Source organism: Acyrthosiphon pisum, chromosome A2 (genome assembly GCF_005508785.2).
Source record: "Acyrthosiphon pisum isolate AL4f chromosome A2, pea_aphid_22Mar2018_4r6ur, whole genome shotgun sequence".
Classification (NCBI taxonomy): domain Eukaryota; kingdom Metazoa; phylum Arthropoda; class Insecta; order Hemiptera; family Aphididae; genus Acyrthosiphon; species Acyrthosiphon pisum.
Window position 1 is genome coordinate 68,127,500 of NC_042495.1, and position 17,150 is coordinate 68,144,649.

The window sequence follows — 17,150 nt, forward strand, 5'->3', positions numbered from 1 at the left end:
ACAGTCTCCGTTTACAATAGTGTAGTAACACAGTCAATTTTATTTACGATCAGCATTTCACGATTAGTTTCGTTAGATTTAGTATTATTAATCGACCCAATATAAAATTTAAAATTTCTGGTATCATAATTGTATTGTGACTACAGTGGTGTTCATATATTTTGATCAATATTCTTATGACTCGCTTTAAAATTAAAATATTGCCAAAAACCATATCGGGATAACACATACAACTAATGATGTCACCTTTCAATTTAATGATATATTAATATTATGTGGGATTAGAACTTAGAAGAGAAAACTTGTAAAATTTCTCCCACCCCTCCAAAAACAAAAAATAAAAAAAATATTGATTTACAAATTTTAAAAAATAAATGTACAATTATTTGCAATCGATTTGCAAAATACTGACACATGTTTTGGCGATCGTCGATCGATCGGATGATGTCGGGGGCTACACGTGCAGTTCAACCGAGAGGTACGCTTAAAAGTTATAACGCTTGCGATATTCGAACCGGGGAGGAGGCCTGAAAGTTTTTATTTGGCTAAAAAAAATATCATAATAATTTTGATATTTTTTTTTTATTATAAGACGTTGTACGAGTCCGGGAAAAGCTTTTATCGTATTATTCTTATCGTTCCATAATGTTGTGACGGTCGGTAAATTCCGAGCCGGGTCGTAATAACACGGTCGCGTACGCGGTGGATAAAATGTCAATACGACGGTGAAATACATTTTAAAAGCGACATAACAACAACAACAATTAATGCATCACGCTCCGCGACGGGTTTGACGTAATAACCGGTCCGCGACCGTAAATCGCATTTTTATGCGTACACAAATACATCGCATAATATTATAATATATAACAACTACTACACTGGTGTATTGTACCTACGAAAGCGACCGCAATTGTCAGTACAGAAGCTATTTATAGTATAATTTAGCCGCACACAGTAGTTGTATCAGATCGACGGTGACTGTTGCAGTTATAGGTATTATCGCGGTGACAGTACAACAATAATAATAATAATACAGTCTCGGGACACGCGAATTTTCCGATCGATCGCGCGCACCTACATATGTATATTTTACTTATATATTATACACACACACACACACACACACAATACAAATAATACTGTGTGCCTACGACCGAACACGGGAAATACGGTTCACGTGATCGGCTCCAGACTAGCCGAGTTTCCATACACCTTCCAAGACACATGACACGCGCACACACTTTTACTCTTGTTCGAAGCCGTAGGTTGTAGGTACACACGAACTACAATACTGCGTATTATAAAACGTTGGTCGATTTTCTTGTCGCTCAAGTGTCACACCGTCGTCGATATATTAATATGAAATGTAGAGCTCGGAAGTTTTTGAATTAAAGTATATACTTACGCGTGGGATACAATTTATCGAGACATCGCTGGAAAAAAGTCCAAAATTGCAGCGCTTTTATTTTGGAAATTTTGATGAAAAAAACGAAGAATTTAGTAACGAAACTGTAGACAGTATATTAATAATATGGTGTTGTATAATAATATAATATAATGTAGGTAAATATCGAAATATTGAATCTGACGATACCTATATAATATGTGTGGTACTTATAGAGTTTTAATATTCTGTTTTATCACACAATTTTCTGATTGCATACACTACAACTAAAACCTAATGAAAACGAAACTAGAACCTTACTTATGATACCTTATAAACAATTGAAACTATATTTGTACATAATATAATAATATTATTGTTTAAAAGTATATCTGCAGTTCTGCGATTGATATTCTATGCATGTTGAAAATCGTTATTTAATATTTTATGCTTGGAATGAAGATCTAATAATTGCAATACAACCAGTATCGATCGATTTTTTTTGAAAACGTAAAAGTTGTCTCGGGCAGAAAAGGCGTCACAAAAGAAAAAAATCCACTTCAATGTTAGAACCTACATACTAGCTTTAAGCAGAAGAAAATATTTCTACCATAACTGAAGTGACAGATAATTGAATCATCGGGTGAAAGCAACAACGCCCAGGACGATATACGTTCAGATCTGATGTGTATGTATGTACACAAGATATTTTATATCATATTATGATTCTGCGTGTGCGCGCGCGATCGGATTTTCCTCACCGTTCGGTATAATTATATACAGAGTGATCTATTTATACAGCTACGCACTAATTTTCCGAGTGAATTTTTGGCTGTTTTAAAAAGAAAATTATGTTCCCAGTTCGAAGAATCATGTATTTTTATAACTTTACATTTTTACAAAAATTATGGTTGGCAGTTGCTCAGGGTTTTCAGTTCATAGTAAAGTTTTCTGTTTCTGATATATAAATTACTTGTTGTCATTAAAAAATAATTTATATATATATTTTTTTTAAATTCTGAAGCGTGATAAAATGATAAATATTTTGAGGCACATAAAAAAAAACATTAAAATTTTTTTTTCAATTTCAAATGCACAAACACAGACTTGGAAAGTGTGTGTAGCCTGCGTAGGATACTAGGATCACTCCGTACACTGAACCGTTCTACGGTGGCGTGAGAGGGGACTCTATTACTCTAAAATCGGTCACAACCCGCACGGGTTGGATTGCGCAACATTCGTCGCACCAATATCCAACAATAATATTATACTATCCCCGAAACCACTCTGGAGGAAGGGGCTAAAAATAATAACGAACAAATTGACAATGATGATAACGCGTGACGAAACGCCAATCGACAGGTTGCGTCTATAATATACGTTGGCAGTGTCTTTGACATCACCGATATCGCTTCAAACGCACACAGACAAACGTATAACCGATTATGCTATGTGCATAAACTATTTATTATTACATATGTATTTATATTATAGGTACCTACAACACGTGCGAACAAGGCGGAAATTCTGTTGCGTAATATTATTATAATATGGAAAACATCGGAAGGTACTTGAAATGAAAAAAAAACGGTCTGGCGATACGCGTCGTCGCCTATAGTTTGTCTTCGTCCTTCCCAACCTATAGATATGGATTTAGGGCCTAGACTTCAATGCTTGGACAACGCTTCCCAAGTACCTACTTAGCGTATTTTATGAAACAGACACTTCAACGGTGAAACTTTTATTTTACATTTTTTATCATATTTCGGTAATTTTGTTAGTTTTATAATGCGTATATTACACGACTTAGTATATACTTCAAATTGAACTAATTTATAATATTATCGAAAGATAATTTATTAAATTGTTTTTCATTTTGTTTAGTTTAATAGGTTTAATCAAGTTTTCCAATACCAATTGCCAATCGTTCTATTAATTATCATACGTTGCCGCATCAATTTATCAGATTATACAATTTTCATAAAATGTTACAAATTTTAAATTTAGGTTTATTTTAATAAATGTTATTAATTTGTTAAATTATTTTCAATTTATTGTAATTTTTATAATATAAATTAGGTAGATACGTAAAAAACATTGGATTAAAAAAATAATATTATTATTCGTAAATTTTTATGGGCATTATAATATATTACGGTAAAATTAATTTTTATGGACATTCTCAGCTATATTTTAGAGCATTTTTCGACGGTTTTTAGAGAATTTATATCTCGAGCCTGATAATTTGTTATTTATGCACACTGCGAATAGACTGCACAGGTAATAAGGGATGTGACCAGAGGCATATTTATGGGGTGAGACATACCTAATAGGTGATCGCACTAGGCGGCACTTTTAGAATAGGACGCACTTTTTTTGTACTTTATATAGTTTTATTTATTTTGCACTTTATATAGTTATTATTATAATTTACGTTTTTCGGTATTGCTGCAATGCGAAACCATCACAAAAGTGTTGATATTTTATTAATATTCGTACCAGATTAAATAAATATTATATTGAATTATTGTATGCAGCCCGGGGCTACTAACACTTCCCCTCTTCGTCCTATATATTATATATAAGTAATATGGACATTGGATATACCTACTACAGAATAATCCCATGGGACCCGGTCAAATGAAATATTACATTGTCCATACAACTCAAGCTTTTCAATTGAATTGTCTACGTATTATTGCTAAAGCGCCTTTGTATGTAACATATCAATTACTTCACGATGACCTCCTAATTAAAATTACCAATGAAAAGAATGTAACCATTACGAAAGGTTTATTGAAAACAGCAATCAAATACCAAACTCATGGTCTCCCAAATGTTTTTCATAAAACTTCCAGACAATCTAACTATATAGACGTCTCAAATGTAACTATTTAGTGCAGAGACTAAAATGTAAATAACATAATCGTGTAAATAAGTTGACTCGTCATCTGCTTCCTAAAATTTGTGTATTACAGTATTTTGCATAATTTACTTATTGCACAAAATTAGAGCTTGTAATAGTATAACACTATTCAATAAATGCTTTTTCTAAAAATAAACAAATAATGTGGGGGTCGCAGAATATCCGTACGGTGCAGTGTAATTTTGTTGTTGTTAATTTCACGTGCATAATCCTCTTGGGACTCGATCTTTACTGACTCTATACCGCTCCAGCGTGAACGCAATGTATATAAATTACAATAATAATATATTATAATATAAAATATAGGTATAATGCTCACTATATAATATCGTATCGTTATATATTGTTATATTATACTCGCGTTCGCTGACATGACGTGGTGATCACCGACAATGGAAACAATTGTTTTCGTGGCCAAAACGACACACAATATTATAAATATAGGTAACGTCATATTATTATCAATGCATGTGAATACAATATATACATAATAAATGAATTGATCAGCATGCGTGTATGCGTGTGGCGCCAGGGAAATTCGCACGACCGTGTGCGTTACGCGATATTATTGATTTACAAAACAAAATGTCGACGACGCCTCCGCACCACCGTCTCCGCCATCGCCGACACAGCCGCTCGTCGAAAAGTTAAGACATTTTTTCCCCGGAAGTGTCTCGCAAGCCTACCTCCACCGCCGTACACCAGGCATGTTCTATATTGGCCGTGGTCTATATAGATATTTATGCATAGCAGGTGTCGTATTCGTAAATTTGAAGTCTATAATATAGGGTTAGGTGATTATTGGATTTCGCATATTTTTTCTCTTAGTTGTGCGCATTGAAGACTAAATTATAAAACAATTTGGTATGACTACAATATACCACGTGTGACAGTTATATTAAATTATACGTTTACTTTTTATATTATAGCCCGTTTATAGGTCAATTTTTTTTAAATAAATTATATTCACTGTAATAAATCATTTTTTTTAAATTTTATATTTCAAAGAACATTTCTTAAAACTTTACCTTAGTATAAAAAATATATTTAAGCATAAAAAATACGATATTATTATGAGAAGTGATTAGTTATTTTTAATTATACGACTTTACAATGTCATATTTGATCGTTTTATGGGCATACTTATATTTTTTTGACATATATGCAATGCATTTTTTTTTAGAATTTTTGGTAATGTATATCGCCTTACCCTAATTATAATAACACAATACAATATTTTTGTCAAGTTGTATAAATCGTATAATACACCACACAATCGATTATTAAATAGCAAACGAAAAATGGGTTCTTGGTATATTCTAGAATCATGTATGCGCATAGTCATCTATAAATATTATGGACGTTCACTTGCTTAGCAAAATTCACAGGATCGTCAAAAGTTTGACTTTATAATAAACAATATAATTCTATGTAAGTTCAGTGTTCGACATCTATTTTGAACACCGACATTTTTAAGTATTCTGCTTCGTACTATTATGAAATTAAAAATAAGCACACGTCGTGAGTTATATTTGATATATAAGATTAACCAGAAAATTCACACATAGTTATAAGGATGATAAAAATGATGTAAATAATGTATAAAATATTAGAATAAATTATTGTACTTGATACTTTGAAATTCAAAAGTGCAATTTCTATTTTTTTAAATCATATAAGTGCTAAAAATATTTTTGAATATATTATCGACAATATTATTAATGATTGTTGTCCAAATTAAACAGCTGGTATGAATTATAATAATATTATTATATTTTTTAAATTTACATAGTATTATTAATATTAACGTACGTGTACTAAAGTCGATTGAGGTCAGAATGCGCGTCATATAATATGTATTAGTAGTAGTACTCAAATAAACTTTGAGAAAATTGAATTAGACGAGATTTTGACGTGGGTGGAAAACAAATATATCCTTCAAGACTTAAATAATACTCTTATAAAGTGTATATGTAGAATATAAATATATACATACAATATGGCAGAAAATTTTGAAGGCGTTACTTGTAATATATATGAAGGTCACGAGATCTCGCGTAGAAACGTGATTAATTGAAAAACGCCGGTGGCCGTAGATAAACAATATAAATTTAAAGTAAAAACGACCCATCTTCGGGGAAAGGTTCTTTAATATTATATTTTAGTGTGCAACATAAACTATAATAAAGGCAAACGTAAAAAACCAAAATAAAAAACCATGATAGTAAAATGTGTTCATTTACCTATACGTTATTGTTTTTTTTTTTTTAAGATTTCAATTAGTTGATGCTTGTTCTATTTCTAACATCACCCTCATGAGAAAATCACACACATACATAATTAGTAATTACATATTTTTTTTTATCGAAATATTTAATCAAATAATTTAATTATATAGGTTATTCATTAACATCGGTCCAGCCGTTTAGGAATGCATAAAGGACACATATATAGGCTGGCTGATTTTTCGTAAGGTTTTCATTGCCGTGGTTACAGTAGAAACTCGATTAACCGTCACTTTATGTTATCGTCCCAATTAAATTGCATAATATATGCAACGCAGGTCTTACTTCTCCGTGAAATACGGAGCATTGCTGTTCAAAAAGAGTCGGGTCTGGAAGAATTAAAAGAAAATGACCGATTATTTTGTATAGTGAGTATGTAGCTTGTATTATTTTTGTATGGAAATATGAACACACACATTGTAAAATATATACATTTATGAATAATTTTCTGTTAACCGTCATAGTCTGAATCCCGACAGTGACGGTTAATCGAGTTTCTACTGTACTTATAAACAAAACTAAGTTAGTCTAACTATCCAAAATTTGTACCAAATTTATACAATTTAATTAAAAATAAAACAAAATATTGTTTTAGAATTATTTGCTTAAAAGAATTTATGAATTCTAATGTTAGTTACCAGAAAGTGCTTATAGAGAACGGAAACGAAAGAGTTAGGACAAACTGAATTTGATCAATTTATCGATTTATCGATTTATCAATTAATCAATTAATTATTCCTCTAGTTAAAATTATGTTTTATTTGACTTTATTTTTTGATTATTTGTAATTAAGTAAAACATTAACTTATAACGTAACACATTCCTCGACATTTTTAAAATCACGTTGAAAACCCAAAAACATTTGTGATTCATAAACTTTTCCTCAAGTAAAGAAAATATGGAGAGTTTTTCTTATTCTTTTTTAAATTTTTTTATTTTTTGTTTATAATTTATTTATATTTTACCTCTATATTTCACCATAAAATATAAATGACAACTAATGGCTTTGATACTTATATAATATTTGAAAATGTACAAGATAATTAATATTTGTGTTGCGTATATTTTAACCACACGTATTTTCCGAAAAACCTACATGATATAAAAACACGGTTTGATCTAAGAGGTGAAGTTTAATCCAATTTGAGATTTTTTGCACGAAAGAGGTTATAAAAGTAATAAAACTTACCTACAGCGTGCAGCCCTTTAACTATTTAACTAAAAGTAACAGAAAATATAAACTGTTTATTACTTTATTAGTTTATTAAGCGAATTTCGCTGTTTTCCCTTTGACAATATAGAAACTGAAATGAAATGGTTTTACAGTTCAGATGTCTGACGAATGCCATAGGGACTAAAAGGTAGTCTTGTAAAGAATACTATTGTTTTATATACCGACTATATCATTAAAAAAATAAAATTATTAATATAAAAAATATATTATTCTGAATACATATTAGAATACTCGAAAAAGTATTCAAATACTATTAGAATATATATATATTTTTTTTGCTAATATAAATGGTTGGAAATTAACGTGAGTTAATCATATTTCATTCAAAGGGAAAAACTGTTATACTAGAAAAATTTGTTTTGTCACTAATATAAAAATATATTTTTAACTTCCAAAAAAATTATTTAGGATATGTATTCGAATATTTTTTCCAAAAAGTATTTAATATAGTATTCAAATAAAAAAAAAGTTTGAATACATTTATTCGAATAATTAACTATACTGCTAAAAAGAACTCTATACATTATATTGAGTACTTACATCAGTGTTGATAAACTACTCAGATTTCATATTACTATATTTTTGAGTGACCAGTTGCATACTTAATCTAGAACATTAAAACTAGAACATTAAAACTAGCAATAATGCACCTATGGAATACTTCATACATTTTAATGTAAAATAATATTCTTTAATGAACCTTTAAACGTAGGTAAATAAAAGTGAACATTAGAGTTTCTACAAACATCAGACAATTCCATGCCTACATTCAAAACTCAAGATTAGTAGTTACATCATGCAGATAGTTTACTACTTCCAATCACTTTAATGAAGAACAACAATTTTTAAGAATATATATATTTTTTTTAATGTCTCGGCCCCAATTAAAATTCATTGTCACCTATACGTACATACTCGACACTCTGCTCATTATATATCATATATTATGTACCATCATATTGGCGCTTGTAAATTAATAAAATTTTATTAATTTTATTTTATTTTATTAATACGTAGGTACTGATATATACGTGTAGGCATCGGCGTAATAGGGGGATTATCATCCCCTCATAGACGATTTTAACCCCTTGTACGTTTTTACTTTTTAGTCTTTCGTGGTTAAAATCCAAACACTTGTATAAAAAAAATAATTACTTATCTTGAACACTGCAGTTTCAATACACATTGCTTTTATATTATAGGTCCACCAATGGACGTGAATCATTAGGAGATTCGCAAGTTATACCAAATTTCCATTCAATTCATTTTAAAGAAGCAATTTTTGTAGCTACCTCCACTTGGCCGCGGTGATCCGTGCATAATATACTCTGTACAACTATGATAATAGTTTTACAGAGTAAATTTAAATTCGGTGAAAAAATACTACATTTGGGTATTTGACAAAATTAGATATAGGCACTTGATTGAAACGTTTTGACAAATTTTAACAATAATATGAATAAACAAAAGATAATAACATAATTGTGAACGAATCATCACGATACATGCAGATTTAATGTAGTCTTCCCCGTGTAAATGCGTCCAAAGTCGCTTTGTGTGCGACTGGTTTCTACTTCAGGCCGTCACATGCCGAATTGCTGGTTCGGTGACTAGCCGCGAAGTGCGTTTCACGTTTGGCCGATCAGTTACGATTTCGGGTCGTGGGGATTGTCTGATAAGCAATAGGGGACGATGACGTGACTCGCCTAACACGTCGAACGGCTACTCGAAAAGGCCTGGTGCTTGGGACTGAACCGGAGGTCGCAGTGCAGATTTGTTCCGTCGGCTGTCGGTCTACAACGAGCCAACCGTCTGCCAAGACCGCGGTCTTATCGCACAGCGACTCATTCCGCAGACTGACAAACTTCACGACCGCGGTCGGTCGGCCAACGACGTAGACAGCAGTTTCGCCGATCAACGGGTACACCTCGTATAACCACCTACCGTGACACGCTGCAAATCGTCTAGAACTTGCCGAACGTTGACCGTTGATCGAATTTAAGTCGATATTCACAACCAGTATACCGACGTCTGCAGTCGATTTGTCGCCATCGATGCCGGAGAAGGAGCTCAGGGCTGCCCTCACATCCCCCATAAACGACGATAGGGTCGTCGTGACGGACACTGCTCGCTGGGCGATCTACGGCCCAGATCCGTTGGAAGGTCCGTAGGTCTGGCAGATCCTCTATACGACAAAATGAGTAGCATCTCAGCGGGACTCGATCCGCTGCTTCGCTGCTACGTCTTGACGTCCAATACAGTCGTCCAATCGCACGTCTTCGTAATCACGAATCTTGCGCAAAACGTCATGTTGAACAGATTTATTATTTAATATTATTATTATGTATTAATGAGAGTAGCAAAGGTAGCTAAGAACACAATATGCGTGTAGATAGCTCAGAACAGTTGTAGTGATGTATAATCTGAGTGGCTTTTTTGAAATAAAATTATTTTGCCTATGTTGATGTTCCATCGAAAGATATTACCTACCAGATGTTTTATATATTATTATGAATCGAATAATATTTTACATAAAATAAAATTGGTTTTCGGAGATTATTAATTGCCTACTTGGTGCATCCTCTACTCCTTTAAACAAACCAGAACAATAATAAAATTTGTTTTACGATCAACTTCAGTGGGAATTATTTTATACATCCCAATAATTTAATATTAGTAACCTTAATACATCGGGTAAGTGGGTAACGCTCTGCAGTACATAAGGTGTCAGAGAGTCACTGTAATGGATGTGTTAAAATTGAATTCAACGATATAAAATCATTGTATATAAGAAAAAATATTCTCAGCGAAGATGGTCTGTCAGCCTATAATATTACTAAGTACATGTGATGATATTGTATTTAAAGTTATTTATTTTACCATAAGGCATTAGTACAACAATATGTTATTTTTGATAAAAAAATTACATTTAAAAATGTCATTATGTATATAAAATATTATAATATACTCTAAAAGTGTCATATACACATGAATAATATTTTTTAAATAACAACACAATTACTAAAACTGTTATTCTTGGTTAAAATTTGTATTTTCATCCAAATTTAAACTTAAAATGGATATAAAATAAAACTGTGTTTAAATATTTTTTTTGTGGTTTTACAATGGTGTTTATTTTTTATTTTATTTTACTTTTATTTTATCCTATATACAACATTTCTACCAGAAGGAGTGCTTCGATTTCAACATATAGTATACCTTATATTTTGGAAAATTGGATCAAGTTGGTAATTTAAAGAGGTCATTTTTCGATTTTATCAATAACTAATTAATGCCACGGGAAAAACCACCGAAAAATTACGAAAAACCACTAAAAATGGGATTTTAATTTCTAACGCTTTGTTTAGCACCATAGAAACAAACAAAAAATAATTATATAATAATATAATAATATTAATTCAACTTACATTAATAACAATATAAAATATCCAGACTGACAAACCGTCTCCGCTCAGAATCGTTTTTCTTATACAATGATAAAATATCATTGAATACCAGTTCAATACAATCTATTATACAATGACCAACTTGTAACCTACTGTACAGCAGAGCGTCATATACTTACCCGCTTTTTCAGACCTGTTGGTTATAGTATGAACTTTATGTGAATTCTCGGCTATAAAAATAGAACATTTTATAATTGTTTAACTACAAAATAATTTGAAAATTTCATTTGCCTATAATTCTGGACGTATTATTTTTATGTTAACACATAATTACGACTACCAATTTGAACAATGTTAGATTTAGGTCGGCTTTTAATGATTCGTTGAATCGATCTCTATTATTTTGTTTGTGTTAACATTAAAAATATGTCCAGCATTAATAATAATTTGCAAACTATAAAAGGAATCATTGTAATTGTCTCCATAAAGGATTATTTTATATATTTCAAGTGAAGCAAAATGGAAAACAATAGATAAGTAGACAGATTAATTTCAGCCCGGTAGGGCTGTAGGAGTCGGTTAATACAGATTGTAATATTATATTATAGCCTACCTATAGGAAAATAGAAGCATTTAACTTGATTATCATCGTAGCAATTAATACTATTTTTGTTGTTTATGAAACTTCTATTTATCCATAATATACTAATACCTATACTATTAATTATTTTTCCATAACGTCTTATCCCTAGTTATTATAAATTCGTCATAAAATGTGACCGAGTATTAGCCAAACGATTATTTACGTATTTATAATATAATATAATATTATTAAAATGTGAGGTGATTTTACTACTCGCATTATAAAATAAAATAGATTAATTATTATTTTCTCGTCAAAAAACTAAACATGATCAACGATGTTTAAGCCATTATTTATACGATAGGTATGATCAACAGAACCGGGCCCAGGGCTTGGCAAGGTGGCACCTGCTAGTGGCGTGACATTTTGAATGAATCGAGGAGCGCAAAATCAACAAATTTTTGAGGACAAGGGGAGGCGCAAAATTGTCGTCTTGCCAGGGGCGCTACTATTGTTTGGCGCAGATATGATGAACTGTATGACAGTACACAACATGAGAGTCAATCGCATATAAGTAGAGTAATGGAGGCACATTATATATCCAACATTATACATTATCTACTCAAACACTAATAATTGTGAATGTACAATTAAATATTTTAATGAAAATAATGAAAATTTAAAATATGGTTTATTGACCGCTATCACTTCAACAGACTGTTCCCATATACAAAAACCATCATGTTCATTTACTTCAAATACAATTTATAGACTTCGTACTTTTCTCAGCCAGTGTGTGTGAGAAGTGTGATGGCGAAGCGACCTTATGCAAACTGACCGATCGCCAGTGTAAATCCGTCAATGAACTTTTATGTTTCATGTCGCTTTTGCGAGTCACTTTTGTCACACAAATAATATAAAAACGGCTTTTCACCCATGTGAGATGCTAAGTCCCCACTATATTGCCAAACTACGACTTTTCATAATTTTCAGTCGGGTAGTATAGTTATTTAGTTTTGTATAGGTCTCTCAGATATTAAAATAATACTACTTATTCAAACAATTTTTTAGTTTACCGTTCAATATAAACACAATAAAACATAATATATAATATTTATTATGTATCGTTTTAATATAATATCTTGTTTTTTATGTATATTTTCTTACTTATTTTTATTTTAGATTCTGAGCGGGGCGAGGAAGCTATTGGTTTTACAATGGTGTTTTTTTTTTTTTATATTCTGTATTCAAAATTTCTGCCAGAAGGAGTGCTTCGATTTCAACATATAGTACCTTATCTTTTAGAAAATTGGATCAAGATGGTAATTTAAAGAGGTCATTTTTCGGTTTTATCAATATTTATTTAATGCCACGTGAAAAAACCGCCGAAAATTACGAAAAAACGTTAAAAATGGGATTTTAATTTCTAACGCCTTGTTTAGCACCTTAGAAACGAATAAAAAATAATAATATAATAATATAATAATATAAATTCAACTTACATTAACAACAATATAAAATATCTAGACTGACAAACCGTCTCCGCTCAGAATCGTTTTTCTTATACAATGATATTATATTATTTAATTCAAGTCTAATACAATTCATTATACGATGACCCACTTGTAATCTACTGTACAGCAGAGCGACATCCACTTACCTGCTTTTTATTTTTATTCATCGTAGTTACATCGGTTATTAAACCATTACTATCTTACATATTATTTATTTATATATTTGAAAGCATAGTTATTATTTTCTTCAATAACTTTTCATCCAAATTTATTAAAGTAATCGCTTTTTATAACAATGTATAAAATAAATAAGCTGAATTCAAAAAATACATTTAATTACATTTCATATTATAGTGACTGAATTTTGATTGCTTGTGAAATATAATTATTCAATAAAACTTATTCATTATTAAATATTGACACATATTGTACATTAATGTGTGACAATATTACAATAACATCTATTATGTCTATACATACCTATATAAATAATGAGAAGTAATATCAATACACATAATCAAATGAAAATTATGAAAATATATATTACAAATATTATTATTGACACCGATATAATACAAAAGAAACGATTGGTTTTTAATCATAATTGAATTATCACACTTTTCAACATGAACCTTCTGATCGGCGTCATTAATCGATTGCTACACTATATTATTTATTATTACACATATGTGGATGTGATATTGTGATGTATTTCTTACCTAGTTTATTCTGTTGATTATTGTTTGCGCGATAGGTTGGTAGGTATTATATAATAGTAAATATAATATAATTCTGAATTGTTATAGCTCAATGGAATCGGACGATGTAATAAATCTATTCAAAGTCAGAAGAAGAAAAAATGTTCTATTTTCTTCGAGCTGATCTGTATAGTAATTACTTTTTGCCTCCTGTTACCGTGCCTAAATTTATTTATACCGAAACCACATACTATCGCGTCACATCGACTTTAACTAAGTTATCGACTCCTCACACTAGGTACATATTATTTTCTCTCAGACGTCGATGTCAGAACTATATTATTTACCCATTAAGTTAGTCATTGGTATGTAATTTTCGTCGGGATTACATTTTTTTTGTTGGCTATAGGTGGGTAAGAGGGCTGCATCTTCCTTGAAATATCTTTTAAAAAATAATAACTTTATATTTATATATGTGTTGGTATTAACACATTTTTTCGCAATAAAAGCGGACCAAAAGTTTGCCCAATGCATAACCTACCCTATTAGTATATTAGCTACTTATTCGGTAATGAACTACTACAGTTTACAACTATCATATTTATTGTATATAAATAATATTGTGATATTATGTATATATTACTCAACGGATTCAACAAGCATAACACGGCTATAATATATTTAACTTGTAACGTGAGACCAATATTTAGCAAACAATAAAAAGAGTAAACAATAATTTGTGATATAATTTTAGGGTAATATTGTTTGCTTAATCGTTCACGTGACGCTGTTCATTTCTGTATATTATTAAGCTTAATGACCATCTGGTAATAATTAGTAAAATTCAAAAATCGTAAAAAATTAATTTTTAATATTAAAAAAGACATTTTTGCTTCACTCCTTTTTGCCGAATGTACTGTTTTTTTTATTGAAAATATTGATAATGACGTATATAATATAATAATTAACAATATAGTTTGTTTTTTAAATTTTTTGTTGCAATATGTTTTTTCACAATGATTTTTTTATTACATTTTTTTTAAAAATATTTTTTCACATTTAGTACCTATAATAGAATTAATTATTTTTATCAGCCTTCTATGATATAAAACTTTGAATACTCCTTTGTGTTCACTATTATAATTTACATATTTTATATTTCATAATTATTTAAACCATAATTATATTTATTTGTAGGCCTTAGTCGTATGATTTTATTTTCAATTGATCAATATTCGTTCAAATTTGAACACTAATAATTTTTTATTAGATTAGAATTCAATAAAATTCGGAGCTAGGGGAGCAATTTTAATTTGTATAACTCTTATGCGTTGGATTTAATTATTGAGTATTTTTTACTTAACATTTATGCTTGAATTATACTGACTGTATATGAAAATATCCGTGAAAAGATATTATGTATTTTAGTTATATTTTAATATATTACATTGTTACTATTCGTAATCCACCTTTTTTCTCTTTAAAATCATTATACAATAAAATATAACATTTTAAAATAAATTTGGATTATTTAGTGGTGAAATTCAAACAGCAAAATATTAAAAATAAGATACATAATATATGTAATATCGGTAAAACCCAATGATCCAGAATATTTATTCTGTTTGTGTAATTGTGTTTACAAGTTTAAGCCTTTAAACAAAAAAATATTTTATACTAAACAAATTATTTATTATGTCATAATAGGTTGCCAATTTTATCCCATCGACAATCACTTCAGATTTATCAGGTTATCGGAAACCACACCAGTTGGTTCTGAGGTGATGCAGATCGAAGTGCATCCAAGGAGAAACCTCAGTTTGCAACCAATTGATAGTGTAAGTATTGCATACAGTTATCTCGGAAATACAAACAGCGTAAACACTAAAATTATTATTTGTATTAAATATTTATTCAACAGCACGATGATGTGGCATATTTTAAATTCCGTACAATCAATAGGACAACGATTTCGTTGAGATTAGCTCGATCACTAGATGATTTAGTCGACCGGCCAAATCCCATCGAATTACTTAAAGTCAAATTAGTGTGTGGAGTTGAAGATGTTTCGGTAATTATTATTCTCTCACTTATTGTAATACGTGTAACATTATTTTTACGATTTATGAAAACATTTCTATATTTTTTAATTTGTAATTTAACATTCGATACCTCTTAGTTAAAGAAAATTTAACATTTAATTATTAAACACAATATTAACAACAAACGGTTTGATTGAAGGTTAGCTCATCAGTTGTTATTACCACGTTCGTGGACGATGTGAACGACAACAGTCCATACTTCGTGAATTCACCTTACGGTGCCGACATTTCCGAAACCACGCCTATCGGTAATTATGTGTTAAAAATAATGTTAAAAACAATTTATAATAATTTAGGATTGTATAAAATAAATGTCATTATAATCAAACAAGCACTAAGTGTTAATACTTTACCGCAGGAACAACCGTTGTACGGGGAATAAAGGCATTAGACGCTGACAAGCCGTCCACGCCGAACTCGGAAGTACGATATCTAATCGCTGCTTCAAAGTCTCAAGCCAAGTTTTCATTGGTAATGGACGCCAATGGTTCCGCGGCGGTGGTACTAAAAGAGCCGCTCAACTTCGACGGCGGAGACGAACAATTCTTGTTGGAAGTGTACGCCAAAGACGAGGGATCTCCGTCCAGGAATGCCAGTACGGTAGTCGACGTACGAGTGAAACGTGATGAATCCAGAGTGCTGAAATTTACGAGTGAAGTGTATCACAGTCAATTCAAGGAGCATTTTCCAATAACGGTGAGTGATCGTGGAATATCTTTCAAGCTTATTATAACATTTTTTCGTTGTCTTTGAAATGTATTAAAAAAAAAAAAACCGTTAACACACAGGGAAAACGAATACTCCAAGAAATCCCGTTCAACCCACCGATTCACGCATTTTACGATAACAACGCTCTCAATGCTTCAATCCGGTATTCTTTGACGACGCCGGACTTCGATGACGACGTATTTCACATAGATCAGTTATCTGCCAGGGTATTCCTCGATAAGGAGATTGACGCAGACTTGCTCCCATCAAATATATTTTTGCTCAAAGTAAATTTGTGGCTTTTTT

General features: G+C 30.8%; 1 protein-coding gene across 1 annotated transcript in view; it reads left to right on the plus strand.

The window, feature by feature from the left end:
* The window catches only part of LOC100168329 (cadherin-89D), a 90,618-nt gene that overhangs the window by 64,102 nt on the left and 9,366 nt on the right, over positions 1 to 17,150 (plus strand). The window contains exons 3-7 of the mRNA XM_001943842.5: positions 15,742 to 15,872; positions 15,956 to 16,105; positions 16,276 to 16,384; positions 16,495 to 16,832; positions 16,925 to 17,131. Of these exons, the coding sequence (XP_001943877.2) occupies positions 15,742 to 15,872; positions 15,956 to 16,105; positions 16,276 to 16,384; positions 16,495 to 16,832; positions 16,925 to 17,131 (935 nt within the window). The remainder of the gene's footprint in view (positions 1 to 15,741; positions 15,873 to 15,955; positions 16,106 to 16,275; positions 16,385 to 16,494; positions 16,833 to 16,924; positions 17,132 to 17,150) is intronic.